We start from the raw sequence: 23,923 nt of genomic DNA, 5'->3' as shown, positions 1-23,923 counted from the left end.
GTCCTAGCTGATCTCGGGCAAGCCCCTGCAGATTTGATAGTTCAGTGCCCTGGGAGCAGAACCTGTATCCAGAATGGAGTAATCCAGGTTCTTCCCTTTTCCTGGTCTTAGTCACCATGACCAAAGCTCGAGGTGTTCCTTCACTCCCAGACAAGATGAAATCTGGGCTCCCAACTGTGATTCTTTCCTGGACTTTGCTGTGGTTTGGCATGAAAGGGTGAAGCAGGTTGTTGCAACCTGTTCTATTACAACAGCCCAGCGTCTGGGGCTCTTCCTCCATGCATGGGGCACCTGAGTTCAGCATCTTCCTCAGCCTGAGAGGACTCAGACCCCTCCTGTTGAAACTGTGCAGAGAAGAATCAATGATTCAGAGGGAACACATAAGACACCCTCCTTTTCCCTGTCACATCCAGCAGTCAGGACACTCACTGGGGGTGAGGGAGACAGGGCTCAATCCTCTGCTCTAGGAAGCCACAGGGTAACACAGGTCTTGCACATGGGTTGGAGCAATCCCCAGCACAAGCACAGGCTGATGGAGACTGGATGGAGCAGCCTGAGGGGAAGGACCTGGGGTGCTGGGTGATGGAAGCTCCCCATGACCCGGCTTCAGTGAGCTTGAGCCCAGAACCCCCCCGTGTGCTGGGCTGCACCCACAGAGCGTGAGCAGCAGGGCAGGGAGGGGATCCTGCCCCTCTGCTACGTGAAGGAGAGACCCCCCCTGCATCCCTGATCCAGCTCTGGGGCAGCAGCACAAGAGGGATGTGGAGCTGCTGGAGCGAGGGCAGAGGAGGCCATGGAGCTGCTGCGAGGGCTGGAGCAGCTCTGCTCTGGAGCCAGGCTGAGAGAGCTGGGTTGGGGCAGCCTGGAGAAGAGAAGGCTCCTGAAGGGGAGACCTGAGAGCAGCTCCAGTGCCTAAAGGGGCTGCAGGGAACCTGGAGAGGGGCTTGGGACAAGGGCCTGTAGGGACAGGCCAAGGGGAACGGCTTGAACCTGCCCGAGGGGAGACTGAGCTGAGCTCTTAGGCAGAAGCTCTTCCCTGTGAGGGTGCTGAGGCACTGGCACAGGGTGCCCAGAGAAGCTGTGGCTGCCCCATCCCTGGCAGTGCTCAAGGCCAGGTTGGACACAGGGGCTTGGAGCAAGCTGCTCCAGTGGAAGGGGTCCCTGCCCGTGGCAGGGGTTGGGGCTGGAGGAGCTTTAAGGTCCCTTCCAACACAAACCACTCTGGGATTCCACAATTCACCCCTGAAGTGCATCTGAGCACCCCCAGGACATTGGGAGGGTCACATCCACCTCCTCCAGCCTGAGAAGTGACACAATGACAGAGGGCAGTGTGAAACCCAGCCTGGAGCCACGCAGCCACGGTGTCGAAGGAGTGCTGGGAGAATCCCTCCTGGGCAGCTCTGCAAAGATTGACACAGCAACAAAACCCAGCACCACGGGCTGCCAGCTCCTGCAGCAAGTCACTCAATCCTTATGAAAGCCAGACTAAATTGGACAGGAGCCTGCACTTCATCTTCCCTCCCAACTCCTCTGGGTGAGAACTGTTGAGCAGCCCAGGTTTCCGATAAAGTAAAAGCAAACACCATTCCCTCGTGCTAAGATACAGGAATATTATCCTGACATTTTAGCATGGATCACTCATATTGCTGCTCGCTCGCTCCACTCCTCGAGCTGTGTCTTGACAATAGAAACATTCCCCGAATACAAACAAAATAATCAGGGTTGAAAACCAAATTCATGGTGGAAGCACGGCATGCCTCAGCAGGAGCCATCTTTCAGGCTGGATCTGCCTCTCAGCCCAGCCCAGCCTGAGCAAGCTGCCTTTGCACTGCGTATTCTTAGGCTAAGTATTTTTATTCTCTCTCCTACAGCAGTCTTTGTTTCACCATAAACGGGGGAACACTTCTGAATATCTACTAGTTTGAATATCTAATAGTTCCAATACTTGATAGATTGAATATCTACTAGTTCTAATACCCAATACTATCCAATAGTTTGAATATCCAATAGTTCTAATATCCACGTTCGACTATCCAATAGTTTGACTATACAATAGTTCTAATACCCAATAGTTTGACTATACAATAGTTCTAATACCCAACAGTTTGACTATCCAATAGTTTGACTATACAATAGTTCTAATACCCAATAGTCTGACTATCCAATAGTTTGAATATCCGATAGTTCTAATAGCCAATAGTTTAAATATCCAATAGTTCGACTATCCAATAGTTTGAATATCCAATAGTTCTAATACCCAATAGTTTGACTATCCAATAGTTCTAATATCTAGCCGTTCAAATATCTACCACTTTGAATATCTACTAGTTTGAATATCTGTTAATTTGAGCATCTGTTTGAATAGCCAATAGTTTGACTAATACTTGAATATGTAATAGCTTGAATAATAGTTTGAATACTTAATAGTTCAAATAGATAATAAACTCTCCAATAGTTTGACTATCCAACAGTTCTAACAGTTCAAATATCTACCATTTCGAATATCTACTAGTTTGAATATCCAATAATTTGAGTAACAGTTTGAATATCCAATAGTTTGACTAATATTTGAATATCTAATAGCTTGGATAATACTTTGAATATCTAATAGTTCAAATAGATAATAGTCTGACTATCCAACAGTTCTAATAACCAACTGTTCAAGTATCTACCAGTCTGAATATCTAATAGTTTGAATATCCAATAATGTAAGTATCTAACAGTTTGGATATCCAGTAGTTTGACTCATATTTGAATATCTAAGTTTGCATCTAATAGTTTGTGTATATAATATTTTGAATACCTAATAATTTTATTATCTAACAGTTTGAATATCCAACAGTTTGACTACCTAATAGTTACAATATCTAATAGTTGGAGCATCTAGCAGTTCTAATATCTAACAGCTCTCGTATCAGGCCAGCAGCCTGATAGGTACAGGATCTCAGTACAGATTCGGGTGCCCAGTATAGAAAGGCAAGCAGCAGAGGAACTGGCAGTGCTACCCGCCTCTTCCTGATGATATTTTTAATGGAGGAATTTATCGCACATTTCCTCAAGGAATCACAACCATCATCCACCAGCTCATTACAAGCTGTTAAAATGTGAAGATTAAAGCCCGCACTCCAGTTAAAAACCACATCCAAGGAGGAATTTATCAGCCGTATGGCTCGGAAATGCGTGCTTCAGTCCCAGCCTGCGGCTGTTTGAAACCATTTCGTGCGCTGCATGACAGCAGGCCGGGGTCACCGGTGGGAAGCAGCAGCTCATCCCGCAGGAACAGCAGGCTGGGAGGTGGGAGACCCTGTCTGTGCTTCTCCTGAGCCCGGATTTACCCCAGCAAAGCCCAGGCCCTTCAGTTGGCTCCTGCAAACCCATCTCTTCACCCTGGCAGCAATGTGCTGGTGTCTATGGAGGAGCTGGAGCGGTCAGTGCTACATGGATAGACTCCCCAACTCATTAAAGCTGTAAAGTAGGTATGCTTTATTCAGCGCTGAGGCGCATGGGGATCGCTCCTCCAAAAGCATGTGCAACTTTCCTTTGCCACTCAGCTCATTTATATTACATATAATGATCACATAAACATGAGATTGCTTCACGCCTAATGCATATGCAAAACCTATTCCCGTCTAATATTATAATTAGCTTTCTGGCATTCGTCCCATTGATGCGCTTGCGCAGTGCCTCCTCATGGTGGTCGTTAGGGAGTCGTGAGGATGAAGGCCTCCAGTTCCTCTTCATCACCGCGAGTAACCTCTTGCTTTCCTGCAGACTCAATGGGGTTTCGGCTCCGATCCAAACCTCAGGTTGGGTACAAGCCAGTTTTATGTATCTTAAAGCAGAAACTTGTCAAGTTTGCAGTTTCTGTTACTCTGGCTATCTTTTGTTCCTTTTCTTTCTATGGATACCATTTGAACAAGAATGTCTTCAATGTTAAGCTATGAATCTTACCTAGTACAGTTCTGCCTGGCAGCTGTAACTCTTACAGTTCTGCTCCACCATCCCAGCAACTTTGACTCCTACGGTTCTGCTTCACCAAGCACAGCACTGCTTAGGCACAACGTTAACCCTTGATTCCCTGGTGTCAGGCTCCTACAAACCCATCTCTTCACCCCGGCAATGACGTCCTGGCGTCGATGGAGGAGCTGCCAGAGCCGGCGGGGCTGTAAGGTAAAAGAGATGTATTAGAATCATAGAATCATAGAATAGTTAGGGCTGGAAAGGACCTCAAGATCATCCAGTTCCAACCCCCTGCCATGGGCAGGGACACCTCACACTAAACCATCCCACCCAAGGCTTCGTCCAACCTGGCCTTGAACACTGCCAGGGATGGAGCATTCACAACCTCCCTGGGCAACCGATCCCAGTGTTGCCACCTGAGGCACAAACCCATTACAGCCATCGGCACGGTTTAACTTAACACCCAACCGCCGCGCTTCGCATGTATGAAAACAGATAGATTTTATTCGCTTGGATTTTTGTTTGTTGTTCAGGTTTGTAGACACAGCTGAACACAAGGTATGAAAATCCATGGATTTCTTTCAAAAGACGACTCCTAATACGGATGGAGCACTGGCAAACCCGAGTTCCCCCAGGAACCGCTGTTTACTGTAGTCCGAACTGCACACGCAGGGGATGCTGCTGAACCACACCTGAGAACCGAACCCTGGCAACAGCTCCAAGGGGTTTTCGGTCTGGGGCCCTGACCCGTGCTGTGCTGTGAAACCGCAGCAAAACTGGCACAAAAAGCAAGGAAACTTGACGGATTTTGGAGGAATTTCGCACCCGGTGCCCAGCATCACCTCAGGGATGGCAGCACCACCACCTCTGCCCACCCCCATCCCCGGCCCAAGATGGCCGCCTCCTCCTGCCCCGCCGCTTCCCTCACTCAAGATGGCCGCAGCAGGCCGGCTGCCGATGAGATGAGGCCTTGGCGGCCATGTTGCTTTGGGGCGGCAGGGCCCGCACCATTCCGCTGGGGGGGGTCCCCCGTGGTTACCGGGGAGGAGCGCGGCCGAGGCGGGAGCGGGCCGCCCCGCCTGGCAGGGTAAGGCCGGGCGGGAGGGGCTGGCGGGGCCGGGCAGCGGGGAGGCAGCCCCGGGAGGGCGGGCAGGGCGCCGGGGTGCTGGTACCGGCACCGCCGTTGGGCCCGGCGGAAGGGCGACCGCAGCAGTGCGGCTCGGGGCGGGCCTGACGCCGCAGGAGCCGGAGTGCGGGGTTAGGGTCCGCCTGCCCGGCCGAGAGTGCTGCGAGCTCCTGTGTCCGGGGCCTGAGTCCGGCCTGGAGAAGAGAAGGCTCCTGAAGGGGAGACCTGAGAGCAGCTCCAGTGCCTGAAGGGGCTGCAGGGAACCTGGAGAGGGGCTTGGGACAAGGGCCTGTAGGGCCAGGCCAAGGGGAATGGCTTGAACCTGCCCGAGGGGAGACTGAGCTGAGCTCTTAGGCAGAAGCTCTTCCCTGGGAGGGTGCTGAGGCGCTGGCACAGGGTGCCCAGAGAAGCTGTGGCTGCCCCATCCCTGGCAGTGCTCAAGGCCAGGTTGGACACAGGGGCTTGGAGCAAGCTGCTCCAGTGGAAGGGGTCCCTGCCATGGCAGGGGTTGAAGCTGGAGGAGCTTTGAGGCCCCTTCCAAGCTGAACCATTCTGTGACTGTCGTGATTGCCATGGCTCAGGGTGCCCCGTGCATGCTGCAGGGTTCCCCTGTTCTCATGAATGTGTCGTCTGTGCAAAGGAAGCAGTAAAAGCCAGAAGATATCACCCCTGTGTTGTGCTGGTGGTGTAAGGGCTAACGCTGTGGTGTCTTTCAGATGGGACTGTATCAGTGCTGTCCCCCTGGGAAGTGTGATCAGCCTCGATTAAGTGAGTAGTTATAGTCATGTCTCAAAGAGAACATAGGTTTTAGAGAGGCAGAACCCAACGTTCTCTAGGGGCAATGGGTGTAAACTGGAGCATAGGAAGTTCCACGTTAACATCAGGAAGAACTTCTTTACTGTAAGAGTGACAGAGCACTGGAACAGGTTGCCCAGGGGGGTTATGGAGTCTCCTACACTGGAGATATTTAAGGCCCGCCTGGACAGGTTCCTGTGTGATGTACTGTAGGTTACCCTGCTCTTGCAGGGGGGTTGGACTAGATGATCTTTTGAGGTCCCTTCCAACCCTTGGGATTCTGTGATTCTCTATGTTCAGAAAGAAACAATAGCCATTCAGCTCTAAATGACTCTCGGAGGAGTTTGCCCAGTGATGTGCAGGAGGGTTGGGATGCAATTCCTCAATCTATCCAGCATGAACAAACAGGCCAGAAGCTGCAGCAGGAGAGGTGCTGCTGTTACAGTTCCCTCAGGGTGCTGGCATACCAAACTGTGTGTCTGCCTCATGTGGAATAGGCTTAATTTCAGAATCCTAGAACAGCTAAGGTTGGAAAGGACCTTAAGATCATCCAGTTCCAACCTGCTGCCTTGGGCAGGGACACCTCACACTAAACCATCTCACCCAAGGCTCACCTGAATGATGGAGCTAGGATTTTTTCAGTGATGTCCAGTGACAGGACAAGGGGCAATGGGTGTAAACTGGAGCATAGGAGATTCCATGTGAACATCAGGGAAAACTTTTTTACTGTGAGAGTGACAGAGCACTGGAACCGGTTGCCCAGGGGGGTTGTGGAGTCTCCCACGTTGGAGATATTCAAGGCCTGCCTGGACAAGTTCCTGTGTGATGTACTGTAGGTTACCCTGCTCTTGCAGGGGGTTGGACTAGATGATCTTTTGAGGTCCCTTCCAACCCTTGGGATTCTGTGAAGGCTCTGTCCAATCTGGGCTTGAACACTGCCGGGGATGGAGCACTCACAACCTCCCTGGGCAACCCATTCCAGTGCCTCAGCACCCTCACAGGAAAGAATTTCCTCCTTAGATCCAATCTAAACTTCCCCTGTTTCCGTTTGAACCCGTTACCCCTTGTCCTGTCACTGCAGTCCCTGACGAAGAGTCCCTCCCCAGCATCCCTATAGGCCCCCTTCAGGTACTGGAAGGCTGCTATGAGGTCTCCACGCAGCTTCTCTTCTCCAGGCTGAACAGCCCCAACTTCCTCAGCCTGTCTTCATACGGGAGGTGCTCCAGCCCCTGATCATCCTCGTGGCCTCCTCTGGACTTGTTCCAGCAGTTCCATGTCCTTTTTATGTTGAGGACACCAGAACTGCACACAATGCTCCAGGTGAGGTCTCACGAGAGCAGAGCAGAGGGGCAGGATCACCTCCTTCACCCTGCTGGTCACGCTCCTTTGGATGCAGCCCAGGATCCGGTTGGTTTCTGGGCTGCGAGCGCACACTGCAGCCGGCTCATGTTCATTTTCTCATCGACCAGCACCCCCAAGTCCTTCTCTGCAGGGCCGCTCTCAATCTCTTCTTTGCCCAACCTGCAGCTGTGCCTGGGATTGCTCCGACCCAGGTGTAGGACCAGGTGTGTTTCCCAGGTAATCGTTTTCCCAATGATTAGTACAGTTGAGTAACTTATGTTGTCGTAATACTTTTTCACCTATATTAGCTTCTTATCTCACTGCTCCCAATGTGTTTTTATCATCACAACCCATCTTTAAGACAGGCAAATATTCCCTGACTGTACAGGAAAAGAAACAAAGCACAAATGTGAAAACATAGAACAGGAAAGGCTCGTTTAGATTGGATATAAGGAAGAAGTTCTTTCCTGTTAGGGTGGTGAGGCACTGGAATGGGTTGCCCAGGGAGGTTTTGAGTGCTCCATCCCTGGCAGTGTTCAAGGCCAGGTTGGATGTAGCCTTGGGTGAGGTGTCCCTGCCCATGGCAGGGGGGTTGGAACTGGATGATCTTAAGGTCCTTTCCAACCCTGACTATTCTGTGATTCTGTGATTTGAGGACTGAGGTGAGGCCTTGCCATGAGTCTTATTGCCCTTTGCTTAGGGCTGCTTGTGTGCTTGTGGATGTTTGTGTGATCTTGAATATCCCCTCTTGAAGGGTTTCTTGTATTGGTCAGGATTTGGGTGCTGCACTGCTGTTACTGTCTACCCATGTTGGTCTTGTTTTGCCAAGCTACTTTTGCCTGGCTACTGCCAGCTATGGAAGAGCACTTACACGTCCTTACACTGTAGCAGCACTTCAGAGAGATATTTGGGCAGTTCCTGCAGAGGATAAAGATGATCAGGTAAAAGCATATCAAGGCTCTTTTGGGTTTGGGTTTGGTTTTTTTTCCTAACACCATTGATATCTTGAGGGTTCTCATTTTGATTGCAGGATCAGGGCTGTTTGTTGTATATGTACATGCAGCTATTGAGAGTTTAAAGGAATCCTTCCTGGGAAAATAAGTAAGATTTTCCTCCTCACTTCCCTGAAACTGAAGATCGAATTGAGAGGGCTTGGAGGCAACCAAGCAACCAGAGATTGTGTACACTCTGCAAAAGCAGGGTGTGTTTGTGTGCAATAACAGAAGTGTGCAGTGTGATTGATTGGGGTTTTTCCTCCTTGGTACTTGGGGGTATAAATCATTGTACCCTTCAAAAGGGCTCTCTGGTATCACGCCGGGTGAGGCTCTGGCCCATAGAAATTGCACAGTAGATGTGAGCAGTGAACATCCAAGGAGCAAGGATGGGTTAGAAACATGTACAATAAATAGAATCTTCAGAAATATTTACTTTGTAATTACTGGATCAAAATATTTAGAGTGGTTTATTTATTTCTAGAACCCCAGCCTGGTTTGGGTTGGAAAGGACCTTGGAGCTCCTCCAGCCCCAACCCCTGCCACGGGCAGGGACCCCTTCCACTGGAGCACCTTGCTCCAAGCCCCTGTGTCCAACCTGGCCTTGAGCACTGCCAGGGATGGGGCAGCCCCAGCTTCTCTGGGCAGCAAAACCTGACTATTTAACCTAAACATTTATAAATAATTACTTTTTTATTTAAATACCTAGAAATATTTACTTCTTTAATCTAAATATGTGGGAATATTTACTCTTATTTAATCCAAGTATTTAGGAATATTTACTTTTTAATACAAATATTTAGGTATTTGCTTTATTTAAATCTTGAGAGTTACTCACTTTTTTACCTATTTAATCTGAATATTTAGAAACATTTACCACACACATCTTCATTTGCTCTGTTAAATCATCCTAAACTGGAGAGCTGCTGTTGCCCGTGTCATTGCATCATTAACAAAATGAAAAGCACTACTGCACTGAGCAAATGTAAGTCTCTTTGTGGAGGTTGGAAACCCCTGTTAGGCTTTGGTTTTAAAGCAGTTATACTTACTAAGTGGCTGCCCACATAGTGTTCAAGTGGCAGTGCTCAAGGCCAGGTTGGACAGGGCTTGGAGCAAGCTGCTCTAGTGGAAGGTATCCCTGCCTGTGGCAGGGGTTGGAGCTGGAAGAGCTTTAAAGTCCCTCCCAGTGCAAACCAGGCTGGGATTCTATGATTCTATTCCAGTGTCCTTATCAGGAGCTGTAATGGAATTGAAATACACTTTGGCTTTTACAATAGGTTTTTTTTAGGGTTAATGATGTTTTCTGTAAATGTTGGATACATGCATTTCTTTAAAGTATTTATTCCCTTTTAGCAGGCAAAAAGCTGAAATAAGTTACACACAGACCATGCAGTATGTGGCAAAACCGTTTTCATTTGATTCCTCCCGTTGAAGCAGCTTCAGGGTGCAGCAGGATGGTGTTTATGGTGCTGTTAACCTCCAAGCAGCTCCCTTTTGCTTCCTAAGCAGTAACAGCTTCCCAGTGACCTGCAGGAAGCAGCGGGATCTCTCTCCCAGTGCTCTGTGAGACCTGGTGCTTCCTGGAAGCACCTCCGAGAGGGTTCCTGAGGGTGGGAGGGAACAGCGGAGGGGTCGTGGAGCAGCTCAGTGCTCTCCTCCTGCTGCGCTGCACCTTTTCTGCTTTCATGAGCGCCCTACAGCACCACTGTGAGCTTGGCCTGCAGGGGTGGGGGGTGTTTGAGGTGGAGCAGGAGGGAGAAGTGCTGATCATGCTAGGGTTTGGGCTGGCCAGAACACTGGAAGGTGGGAGATGAGTGCAGCTCTGGGAATGCTTGGTGTACAGATGGAGTTTGGGCTGAGAGCCAGGACTATGAACACTGGGGTGTCAATGGAAGCACGGAATTAAACCTTACACTGTTGATGATGTTACTGTTATTTTTCCTGTCAGTTACTGGTGGTTATTTCAAGCCAACATCAACCTTTAATTAGAACAAAATATGTCGTTTAATTCAAGAACTGAATGATTTACTGTGACATTTGTCACCGGCATTCCCATTGCTGCAGATGGGAATTCCTCAGGGATCTTGTCTTTGTCATTAGGTGTTAATGAAGTGCAAAGAGTAAGGACTGAAATAGCTTTCCTATTTCACTGGGCTGCTTCCTTACTCCCAGAGGGAAAGCCAAACACTTGGAAATCTATTAGCTGGGCTTTCGGGGGGGGGGGGGGGGATAATAATCTTACACGGTGTTTTACACTCTGTTTGACTCAACCTCATGAAACTGTAAAACATGGGAAAACAAACTGTATTCCACAGCACTTCAGAAAGCTAAAGCTCTATTTCCTCTTCAAATGGGAACAAGCACAGTCTCCTTGCTCCTGAAGAAAAAGAAGTAGTGAGACTTGATTGATTTGTGGCATTTTTCGTCGGCAAGACATTGCAGTCTGATTTAATCTAGAACCAGCTGAACTAAAGAGGTGATGTTGGAACCTACCGCTCTGTTTGGCTTAGTATCAGATACTCCAGTAGAGTTCACTGGGGAGTGTGTATTGGGTATTTATCACAGACGGGGATCTTAAAGAGGAGCAGGAGGAAATTAGCACGTGCTGTGCTCATTGATTTCTGTAAGCACTGCTAGTGGGTGAGCAGCTCAGCCCAGGGTCAGTCCTGCGCAGGGACAAGGAAGGATATCCAGTTGGAAACCATAAAGCAGGACAAGCTGGGGACAGAGAAGTGGAAGCGGTTGTGAATTTGTGGGATGGATGTAGGTATTAACCTCCAGATCTGTGCTTCTTCCTGCTGCCTGCCAGCGTGCTGTAGGAGCTGGTAGGGTTACGTTTCTGTGTAGGTGGTGGTTGTTGGTAAGGTGTAGCCAGATAGTGAGCTGGGAGTGGGAGCCTTTACAGGCCAGAACTGGTAAGGCAGAGACCATGGGTTACTGCATGGTTGTAGGGGTCTGGCTGTGCTATTTTGCACGTCCCCTCCTCGGATTCTAGCTTCTGTGGGATGTTTCAAACCTGCTTTGTGTTCACGTCTCCCAGGTGTTGTTCCTGTAGTAATACTTTGGTTTTCCCTGGGTAAACACCTCTGACGTCTGTGGCAGTGAGGAGTGCAGAGCAAGGAGGTTCTACACCAGCAAGGGGAGAAGGCTGATAGCCCACACAGTCCTGTTGGTTGGGGTGGCACCTCTCACAGGAGCGCATTGGGTGCACAGGATCAACCCCCAAATTAAGGACAAATATTGGAGGTTCTGCATCACTCAGACTTGCATTTTTTTATGCAGCAAAATGTGTGTTTCCTGTGAGTGCAGCTCTGCTCCCTCCAGTGGCGCTTAATAGGGTCAGAGGAAAATCAGTTTAAACCTTTAAATGCAGCTTTTAAACCATCCTTTGGGGTGTCACAAGCATTGAATGACTCCATTAGAAGACGATTATCCTCCTGGTGCTTGCTGCAGTAGCTTGGAACAGGAAGAGGATTCCCAAAGCTATCTCTTAGGCTTGCTATTGAAACCTCTTCACTCCAGGCTGTGTATTGTATTCCACTTCCTGGTACTTTATGTTGAAGATGCATTTGTCTTCTTAATCAGACAGTTTCTATCTGCCAGGAATGTATTTAATAGAATGTCAAACATAATTTAGATCAGAAGTGAAAGTAGAATTGGGTGTTGTTTTCTGCCAACCATTATTGCAGTGAGGGAAGCACAGCGAGCCAAGCTTAGACAGAGCCTTGAAGCAATAACAACCTGATTCCTCTGTTTGTTTTGGCCTGATGTTCTTCCCCGGGTTACAAAGCTGCTGTAAGCATGTGCTAAGCAATAGGCATTTAAAAACTAGGCTAGATCAGGAGTAGCAGCTTAGAGGATTGGAGCAGAGCATCTGAAGGCCTATGGCAAAGGTAGAGGAGACTTCTTGTGCCAGCAGTGCAGATGTCATGTGCAGGTTGAGACAGGGAGGCCATCGAGGTCTCAGGCATTGGATTTACTGTCAGAATTGCTGGTGTCTGTCTCTGGAGCTGGTGGGGAAAGACGTATGGTTCTGTCTGAAAGCATCAGAAAACTTCTGACCCCTCTGTCAATTGAGAAGGAGCAGTTCTGGAATATTGTCCAAAGAAACCGCTGTTACCTCCTCAAAAATATCATAGCTATTTCTAGCTCTGGTTTGTCCCTGGGTATTATTTAAGAGGCCAAATGCAATAGAAGTTTGCCAACTGGCATTATTAACCCCCAGGTCTGATTGTGAACATGGGGAATTAGAGCAGAGACAGAATTGAACCAGATCCAAAGATTTCTTCCCCTGCTTTGGCCCGAGGGGCTGCCTGGTGCAGGAGTGGAGCCTGGTGTGCCTGTGAAAACATGGCTCTGTTTCAACACCAGCCTGGAATCCATCACAAGGGAAGCAACTTGCTATGCTTCAGTTACCCTGCGCTGCAAGAAGGGTGGGGAAGGATCCTTGTTTCCACTCTAAACTGTTGTGACTGCTACTGTTGAAAAGTGCCTGGTGAAGAATGGTTTAGTATTAAGCTGAGTCAATCACATTGCTTCTATTTCATTACTGGGCTACAGAATATTCCCTCTGAGGGGTTATCCTGGAGTGCAGATCTCAGTCTGTGCCTGGAATAAACCACGGGTGTTTGCTGATGATGGTTGCATTGATAGAAGTAACCTTGAGGTCTTTACCATGTCTCCTAAGTGAGGAATTAGGACATGGATCTCCACTGTGCTTTTCTGAAGTGCATGATCACAGAATCAGAGGGGTTTGGGTTGAAGGGACCTTAAAGCTCATCCAGTTCCAACCCCCTGTCACAGGCAGGGACGCGATGTTGTACATCAGTGCTCATGGAAGAGGAGCCTGAGCATTCAAACCTTGTCTGTTTTGCCTGGCAGGATGGAGAAGAAGAAAATACGAATGAAATCCAAAGTTGCTGCTCCCAACCTCCTGCGGGCTCTGCACTCCCTGTACCAGTTCGGTCACCTCTGTGATGTGACGGTTCACACACAGCACCTGGGCATTCAGGAAGAGTTCCTGGTGCACAAAGCTGTCCTGGCAGCTTCCAGCAACTATTTCAAGGGGCTTTTCCTGCACAATGAGATGCTGGACACCAAGAACTGCACGGTGACTCTGCAGGACATTTACACGGAGGAGTTCACCTCCTTCCTGGAGTTCATTTACACTGCAGAAGTGGAGATTGAGGCAGAAAAGCTGCACCGCATGAAAGAGATAGCCGAAAGACTCGAATGCAAGGATTTGCTTGACATTTGTGAGGAGGTGAAGGCAGAGGGCAGGAAGGGCTTGGATCTGAGCCTTCACCTTAAAGGTCAGCTGTGCACAGAGAGTGGGGGGCCGCAGTGGCCACGCATCCAGCTGGAGGAGAGCCACAAGCTGAGTAATGCTTCCCAAGTCGTGGCAATACCTGTGCAGAGGAAACTGTGGGATAGGCAGAAGCATAAAAAGCTGCTGGCTGGCTATGAACTCTTGGAAGGGCAACCAGCGGGCCTGGAGCAAGGGGACATGGCTTTTCCAGACCCAAAACCCAGGGTGGCAAAGCTACCAAGGTGTAACCAGGCAGGACCCAGACGCAGACTCAGCATGGATGTCGTTAGTCTGCAAAACAAGAGCAGTCGTTCCCTCCTGAGCCAGGCCGAGTCAGAAGAAGCCCGTGTCGTCACGAAGAGCACCCTGTCTGAGCAGTGGGAGGAGGAGAGCAGTTTAATTTCCAAGTTTGCCACTAAACCAGGGCGGAGGAAACCCCCACGGCGCATGGCGAAGGCGCTGCTGCAGATGGCGTGTGAGCAGTGCAGCGAGTCGCTCTGTGTCACCGAGCAGCGCCAGTCACACATGGACCTCAAACACAACCCAAACCCAGCCATCAAGTACAGCTGTAGTAGGTGTAAGCAGCTCTTCCCCACTGCCCAGAGGCTCCGGCAGCACCACCTCACTGTTCATGGCCGTGAGCAGGGCTTCTCCTGCGTCTTCTGTGACAAGAGGTTTAAGCGCCAGAAGACCACAAGTGACCACATGCACAGGGTGCCCAGGCAGCAGCAGCGTGCCCAGGCCTGCCCGTGCTGTGACAAGATCATCAGCTCCAAGTGTGCCCTGAGGGTCCACATGCGAACACACACCGGGGAGAAGCCCTACAAGTGTGAGCACTGCCCCACCAGCTTTGCTCACAAGTCTGCTTACAGTGCTCATGTAAGGTACAGCATTCCCTGCGTGTGTGTGTGTGCGGGTAGGAATGTGTGTTTTCCCCCTGAGCAACAGGGTAACAGCGTTCCCAAAGTCCTCCCTGCTTTAGTTCCAGACTTCCTTGGATCTGATCAGAAGTGTGTTGAAATTGGGACAGATTTTTTCCCATTGACCTCATCCAGTTCTCAGTCAGGATTACTGGATTGAGGTCCCCCAGACTGGGAATTCAGGGGAATGTTTCCTGTTGAATCAAAGGGGACTTGTGCAGTCAGAACTTGGGGGTGATTCTGGACACTTCAGATGTGGGTTTTTAAATGGGAGCCTGAAAAGAATGATCATCTGTTTAAAATGCACAAGAAAATCCCCATTTCACAGAATCGTGGAATGGTTTGGGTTGAAGGGACCTTAAAGCTCCTCCAGCTTCAACCCCTGCCACGGGCAGGGACCTCTTCCACTGGAGCAGCTTGCTCCAAGCCCCTGTGTCCAACCTGGCCTTGAGCACTGCCAGGGATGGGGCAGCCACAGCTTCTCTGGGCACCCTGTGCCAGTGCCTCAGCACCCTCACAGGGAAGAGCTTCTGCCTAAGAGCTCAGCTCAGTCTCCCCTCGGGCAGGTTCAAGCCATTCCCCTTGGCCTGTCCCTACAGGCCCTTGTCCCAAGCCCCTCTCCAGGTTCCCTGCAGCCCCTTCAGGCACTGGAGCTGCTCCAAGGTCTCCCCTTCAGGAGCCTTCTCTTCTCCAGGCTGCCCCAGCTCTCTCAGCCTGGCTCCAGAGCAGAGGTGTGTTTATTTCATAAATGCCAGGGCACTGTGGTGCTTTTTAGTGCCGTTTTCATGGGCCCCACGCCCTTTGTGCCATTTTGCTGGGTGGTCTGAGCTTCCAGACAGGCTTTTTGAGCGCTGCCTAACTGAAAACAAGATGTTGGAATTGCACAGTAGTTTCCAGAACTGCAGAAAGCCACTGTACGTGTCAAACAGCTCCATACCCCATAGCCTGCCTGTGGGGGACAGGAGGTAGCTGGAGCTCAGCTTCCCTTTGAAATATGTCAAAATCTGTTTATAGTTCAGTCCAGTAGCAGGGAAAACATTCCAGATGGGTTGTGAGTGCAGTGATACAGCTTCTTCTGCTCACTGAGTAGCAATAAGCAGTTAACTGTTTGGCTTACAAGGGAGTCTGTTTTGTTCCTCCATAGCGGTGTTAAAGCAACTTAAGCAGGGAAGTTCAGGTTGGATATGAGGCAGAAGCTCTTCCCTGTGAGGGTGCTGAGGCGCTGGCACAGGGTGCCCAGAGAAGCTGTGGCTGCCCCATCCCTGGCAATGTTCAAGGTCAGGTTCAGCAAGGCTTGGATAGCATGGTCTGGTATGAGGTATCCTTGCCCATGGCAGCGGGTTGGAACTGGGTGATCTTAAGGTCCTTTCGAACCCAAACCAGTCTAGGATTCTATGAACTGAGGTGTTTTAATTCTCTTTGATTCCCTAGGCCAACTCTGCCTAAAGTTTCCCTGTTTTTTGGCTCTCCAAACATGCTGGAATATCTCAAATGGTTTGAAGAACAATGAAAAGGAAACGACTCTTCCTCCAAGGCAAACATGTCTGAGCTGAAACAATGAAACTCACTGAAGTTGTGCTCTGTGGTTTGTTTGTCTTGCAGGAAAACCCACGAGGCTGGGCAGCAGAGGCAGCTTGTGCCTGTCTATTGGATGGTGGTGCCACCTGAGCATCAGCCAGACCCTGAGAGCTGTGGCAGAGGTCCTGACAGAGAGACATGGGCTAGGACATCAGAGCATGAATGTGTGAGGAATGAAGAGACCACGAGTTGTGAGGAAGAACCTGGGGGTTCATCTGCTGCTGGAGCAGACTGTAGCAGTGAGCAAGAACAGAAGCAGAAGAGTGAGGAAGGTGAAGCAAGGTGTGAAGACGTGGGTGAAGATGAAGGTGAAATGAGTGTGAAGGGTGAGGAGGTGGCAGATGATGATGTTGGGGACTCAGAAGCTGATGACAGCAGAGACAATGAGGACTGTACTGAGGAGGATGAGGAGGAGGATGAATACCCTAACGAGAAGGATGGTGAGGAACATGAATCAGATGAAGAGTTTAAGGTAAAGAAGGTAAATAAAAGCAGGATGCAGAAGAAATCTGCCTATGTGATCCGGTGTGAGAAGTGCAAGGAGCAGTTTGTATCCCGGAAGAAGTACGTGGATCACTGCAGAGATGTCCACCAGTGCCTGCCAGGTAAGGTGTACCAGTGTGACATCTGCAGCAAGTCCTTTGCCAGTTACAACAGCTGGAAGGAGCACCGGGCCTGTGTCCACACTGAGGAGAGGCAGTTCGCCTGCAGCCTCTGCAACGCCACTTTCAAAAGGAAGCGGGATGTGAGGACACATTCCATGCGGAAGCACGAAGGCAGAGTCAAGCGCCCGCTCTGCTCTGTCTGCGGGAAGATCCTGAGCTCCAGGACAGCTCTTGTGTTCCACATGCGGACACACACGGGAGAAAAACCTTATGAATGTAGCATTTGTCACTCCAGATTCACTCAGCCATCGCAGCTGAAGATCCACACCAGGTCAGCCTGCAGCACCCCTGCTCCTGTTCCTGCTTCCTGCATGCTTCATCTCTTCCTCCTCTGATGTCTCAGTTCCAACTCATTCTCCTCACATTTTGTCCTATAGGATCTGTGATTAATTCTCTTACGTAAAGGCAGTGCCAAAATCTGGCCATTGCATCACTTTGGGCAGGGGTTTGGGAATGGATGCCCCGGCCAAACTGGTGAGCAAAAGCAGTCATTGGAGTCAGCCTTCACAACGAGATGATGGCCTGCAGTGATTACAAGTAACACAGAGTGAGTCAGGGACCTCAGGGATCCCAGTGCTGAGCTCTGCTCGCTCTGTGTGACACCGAACAAGTCACTTAGTGTGGGATTTCACTTCTGATGTGCAGTACAGAAGCTGGTCTTCACATCTGGACTCTCTCTGTAGTCATTAGACTGGATGAATTGCTCTCTGGTGGTGTCTCTGTTCACTGTGTACTCTCCCAAGAAGGGGTGAATCATCCCATGGAATTCCCAAACTTTTTCCAAGTGGGGAGCACAGTTCAGAGAAGGAGGTTAAATGCTGGAGGGCTCAGCTAGGGGAGGGAAATCCCATTACTGGCGACTGCCCCCATGCAGTGGGGTCTGTAGCTTGCTTCTGTCTCCTAAGGGGTTTAAAAAGTGGTGATTCAGGACCATCGGGACATAGAATCATGGAATGGTTTGTGTTGGAAGGGGCCTTAAAGCTCCTCCAGCCCCAACCCCTGCCACGGGCAGGAACCCCTTCCACTGGAGCAGCTTGCTCCAAGCCCCTGTGTCCAACCTGGCCTTGAGCACTGCCAGGGATGGGGCAGCCACAGCTTCTCTGAGCACCCTGTGCCAGCGCCTCAGCACCCTCACAGGGAAGAGCTTCTGCCTAAGAGCTCAGCTCAGTCTCCCCTCGGGCAGGTTCAAGCCATTCCCCTTGGCCTGGCCCTACAGGCCCTTGTCCCAAGCCCCTCTCCAGGTTTCTTGTAGGGATCTGAAATGTTTGGCTAATCCATCAGCTGGAACACAGCAGAGATGTGCCACATGTCAGACACGGTGTGACTGCAACAGAACAGTCACCCGTGGGGTTTGTGCTGGTAGCTGCTGTCTCAATTAGCAGCATTTTGCCTGACAACTCCAAATGAGATGTGTTTTTGCACATCCTGCTGTTTGGCTTGGAATAAGGGGACTCAGCACAGTGTTAGACCAAAACGTAGGCTCAGACTTTCTCTGATTTGAGCTAGTTTAAAGTCAGACGTGCAGCATGTGCGCAGGAACACTGTTTGCCTGACTTTCCTTAGTGCCTTTTGCCTAAAAATGGGAGTATCCTCCCCGAGGGCCCCGGATTTCTATAGCCCCAGAAGGAGTCAGGACAAAGGAGGAGTTTGCTTTGGTAGATGAGGATTGGGTTAGGGATCAGCTATGCAAACTGGACATCTGTAAATCGATGGGTCCGGATGGAATGCACCCACGGGTGCTGAGGGAGCTGGCGGAGGTCATTGCTAGGCCACTTACCATCATCTTTGGTAAGTGGTGGGAAACGGGCGAGGTGCCTGAGGATTGGCGGATGGCAAAGGTCACACCAATCTATAAGAAGGGCAAGAAGGAGGACCCGGGTAATTATAGACCGGTCAGCCTTACCTCCATCCCTGGAAAGGTGATGGAACAACTTATTCTTGACTCCATCACTAGGCATATCAAGGATGAGGGGGTCATTAAGAACAGCCAACATGGTTTTATGAGGGGGAAGTCATGTATGACCAACCTTATAGCCTTCTATGAGGAAGTGACTAGGTGGAGGGATTATGGTAGAGCGGTAGATGTGGTTTTTCTTGATTTCAGTAAGGCATTTGATACTGTCTCCCACAGCATCCTCATAGATAAGCTGAGGAAGTGTGGGCTTGACGATCAAGTAGTGAGGTGGATCGAGAACTGGTTGAAAGGAAGAAGGCAGAGAGTTGTGGTCAATGGCGCAGAATCTAGCTGGAGGTCTGTGACTAGTGGAGTTCCTCAGGGGTCGGTGCTGGGACCGGTGCTGTTTAATATTTTCATCAATGACCTGGATGAGGGAACTGAGTGCACCCTCAGCAAGTTTGCTGATGACACAAAACTGGGAGGAGTGGCTGACACACCAGAGGACTGTGCTGCCATTCAGCGAGACCTGGACAGGCTGGAGAGTTGGGCGGGGAGAAACTTGATGAAATTTAACAAGGGCAAGTGTAAAGTCTTGCATCTGGGGAAGAACAACCCCATGTACCAGTACAGGTTGGGGGTTGACCTGCTGGAAAGTAGTGAAGGGGAAAGGGACCTGGGGGTCCTGGTGGATAGGAGGATGACCATGAGCCAGCAATGTGCTCTTGTGGCCAAGAAGGCAAATGGCATCTTAGGGTGCATTAGAAAGGGAGTGGTTAGTAGGTCAAGAGAGGTTCTCCTCCCCCTCTACTCAGCCTTGGTGAGGCCGCATCTGGAATATTGCGTCCAGTTCTGGGCCCCTCTGTTCAAGAAGGACAGGGAATTGCTTGAAGGAGTCCAGCGCAGAGCCACAAAGATGATTAAGGGAGTGGAACATCTCCCTTATGAGGAGAGGCTGAGGGAGCTGGGTCTCTTTAGCTTGCAAAAGAGGAGACTGAGGGGTGACCTCATCAATGTTTACAAATATGTAAAGGGTAGGTGTCAGGATGATGGAGCTAGGCTTTTTTCAGTGATATCCAGTGATAGGACAAGGGGCAATGGGTGTAAACTGGAACATAGGAAGTTCCACGTTAACATCAGGAAGAACTTCTTTACTGTAAGAGTGACAGAGCACTGGAACAGGCTGCCCAGGGGGGTTGTGGAGTCTCCTACACTGGAGATATTCAAGGCCCGCCTGGACAAGTTCCTGTGTGATGTACTGTAGGTTACCCTGCTCTTGCAGGGGGGTTGGACTAGATGATCTTTTTAGGTCCCTTCCAACCCTTGGGATTCTGTGATTCTGTGATTCTGTGTAATTAGCATTTGCAGCCTGGAGGGCATGATGCTGCAGCATCACAGGAGCCAAGAGCATGGCCCACAGTATTGCAAGGGATCTGCTGCTGGTGTTGTGCTGGGGGCAGTCTGGAAGTGCGTTCAGTCTCTTGCACAGCAGCAGCTTGTCATCCCTGCTTCCTCCCTTCTGATGCCAATCCTGTGAGGTAACTTGTGAGAGAGGTGGGTTTGTAGTGCCTGAGTGAGGAAAAGGTGAAACTGAAGTGGGAGTTTCAGGGCTTTATTATAGCACCCATCCTTGTTTTAAACATTCTCTCTGCTGAGTGAGCTTTTTTTCCACTGCCTTGAAAAAATGAAGCGTGCAGAATACAATTTCAGATAGAGTATTTTAAGAATACGCTCCAAGAGCTAATTTGTTGTCCCTTGTGTCTCTCTTCATGTAGGTCCCATACAGGGGAAAAGCCATATATCTGTGAGGACTGTGGGGCTTGCTTTGCTGACAAAGGGAAACTCACTGGCCACAAAAGGACCCACACAGGTAGGCGGTAAATACCTCTGTTCCTTCCATCTCTTTTCTCCTGTCACCTCCCTTTATGCTGCTAGAAATCATTGGTAGGGGTTTGAAGAAGGAACTAGGGATAGAAAGCCATTTAAAACCCAGCTCTGAAGCACTAACCTCAGCTGCAGGAATTCAGAATGTCTTTTCCTCCTGCCTCAGGAGAACGCCTCTTCAAATGTGACATGTGTGGAAAACATTTTGCCACCAACGAATACCTGAAATGCCATAAAAGATGCCACCTGGGAGCCAAACCCTACAAGTGTGGGGTGTGTGGGAAGACGTTTGGGTTGAGGGGCTCCCTGGCCCAGCACAGTAACGTCCATGCAGGTAATGAAGCAAATGGTTCAGGGATGGGAAAGTAAATGGCACTGGGAGCTTGAGTCTTCCCAGTTTGGATGGTGACATTTTATTCCAGAACTGCTTTTATAAACTCTGGGATGAGGAAGAGAAGGGCTCAGGGTGATCCTGGCTCGTTAAACCAGGCACAGGATGCTCTTGTATCATAAAATCAACCAGGACCTTTAAGCTCATCCAGTCCAACCATTGCGCCAGCACTGCCAAGGCCACCACTGCCCCATGGCACTGAGGCCTCGTCTCCACGGGCTGTGAACACTTGCAGGGCCGGTGCCTGCAGCCCTGCCCTGGGCAGCCTGTTCCAATGCCCGAGCACCCTCTGGGGCAGGAATTGTTCCTCAGCTCCATCTAAACCTGCCCTGGTGCAGCTTGAGGCTGGTTCCTCTTGTCCCATCCCTTGTTCCTTGGGAGCAGAGCCCAGCCCCTCCTGGCTCCATCCTCCTGTCAGGCACTTGTAGGGAGCCATCAGGTTCTCCCTGAGCTTTCTCTTTTCCAGACTGAACCCCCCAGGTCCCTCAGCCATTCCCCATCACACTTGAGCTCATATGGATGATGCTTGTCAAGAGGCCTGGTTTGTGCTGAGGAAGGATAGAGCACGGGAGCAGCTGTAGTTCCTGCTGTTGCCCTTGTAAGATGGGGAGAGCTGTTCTCATGCTTTCCATTGATCACAGCCTACGGCCTCCCGCTCATTTCCATCCACACCATTGCTCAGTATTGCTCTTTTAGAAGCTCTTCATGCTTTTTATCCGTTGAAATCCAAAGAACCTGCCTCCTAACGCTGCTCTTCCGTCGTTCCAGAGACGCGCCCCTATTTCTGCGAGCAGTGCGGGAAGGCGTTCACCCAGCAGGGCGCGCTGCGCCGCCACCAGCGCATCCACACCGGCGAGAAGCCCTACAAGTGCCGAGCCTGCGAGAGGACCTTCACGGACATGTCCACCCTGCGCAGACACGTCTCGGTACGCGGCCCTCGGCGCCTCTGTGGAGGGCAGGCTGCTGTCGTGATGCTTAACTACCGGGAGAAGGCTTTAGCCTTAAGGAGGGATCATAGAATCATGGAATGGTTTGTGTTGGAAGGGACCTGAAAGCTCCTCCAGCTCCAACCCCTGCCACGGGCAGGGACCCCTTCCACTGGAGCAGCTTGCTCCAAGCCCCTGTGTCCAACCTGGCCTTGAGCACTGCCAGGGATGGGGCAGTGTCCTGGGTTGAGCAGCAGCAGCCATTTTTCTCCTTAGGAGCTAGTACAGTGCTGTGTTTTGATCTTTTGACCTGGGAACAGTGCTGATAATGCCGATGTTTTCAGTTGCTGATCGAATGTTTGGTCTGGCCAAGGACTTTCTGAGCCTCATGCTCTGCCAGGGAGGAGGGGAGGCCGGGAGGAAGCAGAGACAGGACATCTGACCCAAACTAGCCAAAGAGGTATTCCATACCACAGCACGTCATGCCCAGGATGTAACGGGGAGTTACCCAGAAGGGTTGGGACTGCACGGTTGGAGGAGGTATCAGTTAGTGCTTGGCTGGGGGGAGTGGGGCGAGTTATTGGTTGGCTGGTGTTGAGGTGTTGTATTCTTTCCTTTTGTTATTTCCTTTAGCACTATTATTATTGGTGGTAGCAGCAGTGATTTGTGTTATACCTTAGTTACTAAACTGTTCTTATCTCAACCTGTGGGAGTTGCATTCTTTTTGATTCTCCTCTCCGTCCCTCCAGAAGCAGGGGGAGGGCAAGAAGGGAGGGAGTGAGTGGACGAGGTTTGTGGTTGGGTTTAAACCACGACAGGCAGCCACAGCTTCTCTGGGCACCCTGTGCCAGCGCCTCAGCACCCTCACAGGGAAGAGCTTCTGCCTCATCTCCGACCTAAACTTCCCCTGTTTCAGTTTGAACCCATCACCCCTTGTCCTATCGCTACAGTCCCTGGTTTCATCACATTGGTGATGAAATTTGGTGTTGACGAATTGATTGACCATCTTTTAAAAATATAGAGAGCTTTAAAAAACAGCTTTTAAAGCTGCATTTCTGAATGTGCAGTTTTCCTCCATGAGCAGCACAGCAGCTCCCACTGCTGGCTGTCAAACCGCTCGTCTCCCAAGTACTTGTAGTGTCTTCCGGAAGCAAATCCAACCCTGAAAACGTCAGAGGAAGGTCTCATTCATTAAAAGGCTTCTTCCTGATGGAATCCCAGAGAAGCTGTGGCTGCCCCATCCCTGGCAGTGCTCAAGGCCAGGTTGGACACAGGGGCTTGGAGCAAGCTGCTCCAGTGGAAGGGGTCCCTGCCCGTTGCAGGGGTTGGGGCTGGAGGGGCTTTAAGGACCCTTCAACCCAAACCATTCCATGATTCAGAGCTCAGCTTTCCATTCAAGCACAGCATCGCAGTGTTAATCCTAGCACCATTCGATTTTGCACTGGATTAAATATTCTGTTATTAAAGTCATCGTCATTAATTGTTCCCCTTTTCTTTCCCTAGGTTCATGACCGCAGCGCTCACTGGAGAAGCTTCGTGATAGATCTTACAACCAAAAAAGACCACAACTGGTCCAAAATAGAACCCTTCTCGGGGGCCTCCGCGGGTGAGGCCTGTGCTCCGGAGGTCTGGTCAGTTGACCAAGGTAAAGTTTATAAACCAGAGAGCGCTGCTCTTCAGAAGGGGGACACAGTGCCACCAAGTGTGGGTGACACAGAGGACACCGCTCCCGCTATTTCATATTTATAATGGAATTTACCCTATTTAGGACTAAATGACCTCAAAAGTTTGCTGCCATGGCCGCGTTGGGCTCTGCAGCCCTGCTGGGGGGGAGCTGGCGGAGGAACGGGTCCTATTTCCCGTTAAAAGTGTTGGGTTTAGGTCCGGTCAGAGTTATGGGTTTTAACCAAGCCTGGGATGGCGTCACGTGGCGTGGGCACTGCCGCTGTACGTATCTGCCTTTTATGTGAATAAAGGTGCGCTCATCCCGGCCCCGCGCCGTGGCTCATTCATCGGCGTGGGTTTGACCAGAAAACTCCTCCATTTGGGGAGGATAAAGCCCCAGAACGGGGCGGTTGGGAGGAGAGGGACGGCCGCCATTAGGCCGCGTTGCTTAGCAACGGCCGTCGCGCCGCTCTGACGC

At 50.4% G+C, this 23,923-nt stretch overlaps 1 protein-coding gene and 1 long non-coding RNA gene across 6 annotated transcripts; one reads left to right on the top strand and one right to left on the bottom strand.

The window, feature by feature from the left end:
* Positions 1-3,466: 3,466 nt before the first annotated feature.
* On the bottom strand, positions 3,467-4,883 carry LOC136015918 (uncharacterized). Of its 2 annotated transcripts, none has more exons than XR_010613410.1 (2): positions 4,653-4,883; positions 3,467-4,163 (listed from the first exon to the last, which is right to left on the bottom strand). It is a non-coding gene; the product is annotated as an uncharacterized LOC136015918 (long non-coding RNA). The 2 variants fall into 2 exon arrangements; XR_010613411.1 differs by having other exon boundaries at positions 4,786-4,883.
* Positions 4,844-23,771, top strand: LOC136015915 (GDNF-inducible zinc finger protein 1-like). Of its 4 annotated transcripts, none has more exons than XM_065682556.1 (7): positions 4,844-5,047; positions 13,096-14,406; positions 16,045-16,956; positions 20,355-20,449; positions 20,630-20,797; positions 21,623-21,780; positions 23,284-23,771. In XM_065682556.1, exons 1-7 carry the CDS (start codon positions 4,854-4,856, stop codon positions 23,527-23,529), a joined length of 3,084 nt encoding a protein of 1,027 aa, XP_065538628.1. In that variant the 5' UTR covers positions 4,844-4,853; the 3' UTR covers positions 23,530-23,771. The 4 variants fall into 4 exon arrangements, with proteins under 4 accessions (XP_065538628.1, XP_065538630.1, XP_065538631.1 ...); XM_065682558.1 differs by lacking the exon at positions 4,844-5,047 and adding an exon at positions 5,803-5,854; XM_065682559.1 differs by lacking the exon at positions 4,844-5,047 and adding an exon at positions 7,333-7,446.
* Positions 23,772-23,923: the final 152 nt, after the last annotated feature.

Source organism: Lathamus discolor, chromosome 5, assembly GCF_037157495.1.
Source record: "Lathamus discolor isolate bLatDis1 chromosome 5, bLatDis1.hap1, whole genome shotgun sequence".
Classification (NCBI taxonomy): domain Eukaryota; kingdom Metazoa; phylum Chordata; class Aves; order Psittaciformes; family Psittacidae; genus Lathamus; species Lathamus discolor.
Note: the sequence above shows the minus strand (reverse complement) of the source record. Positions and strands in the feature narration are given on the sequence as shown.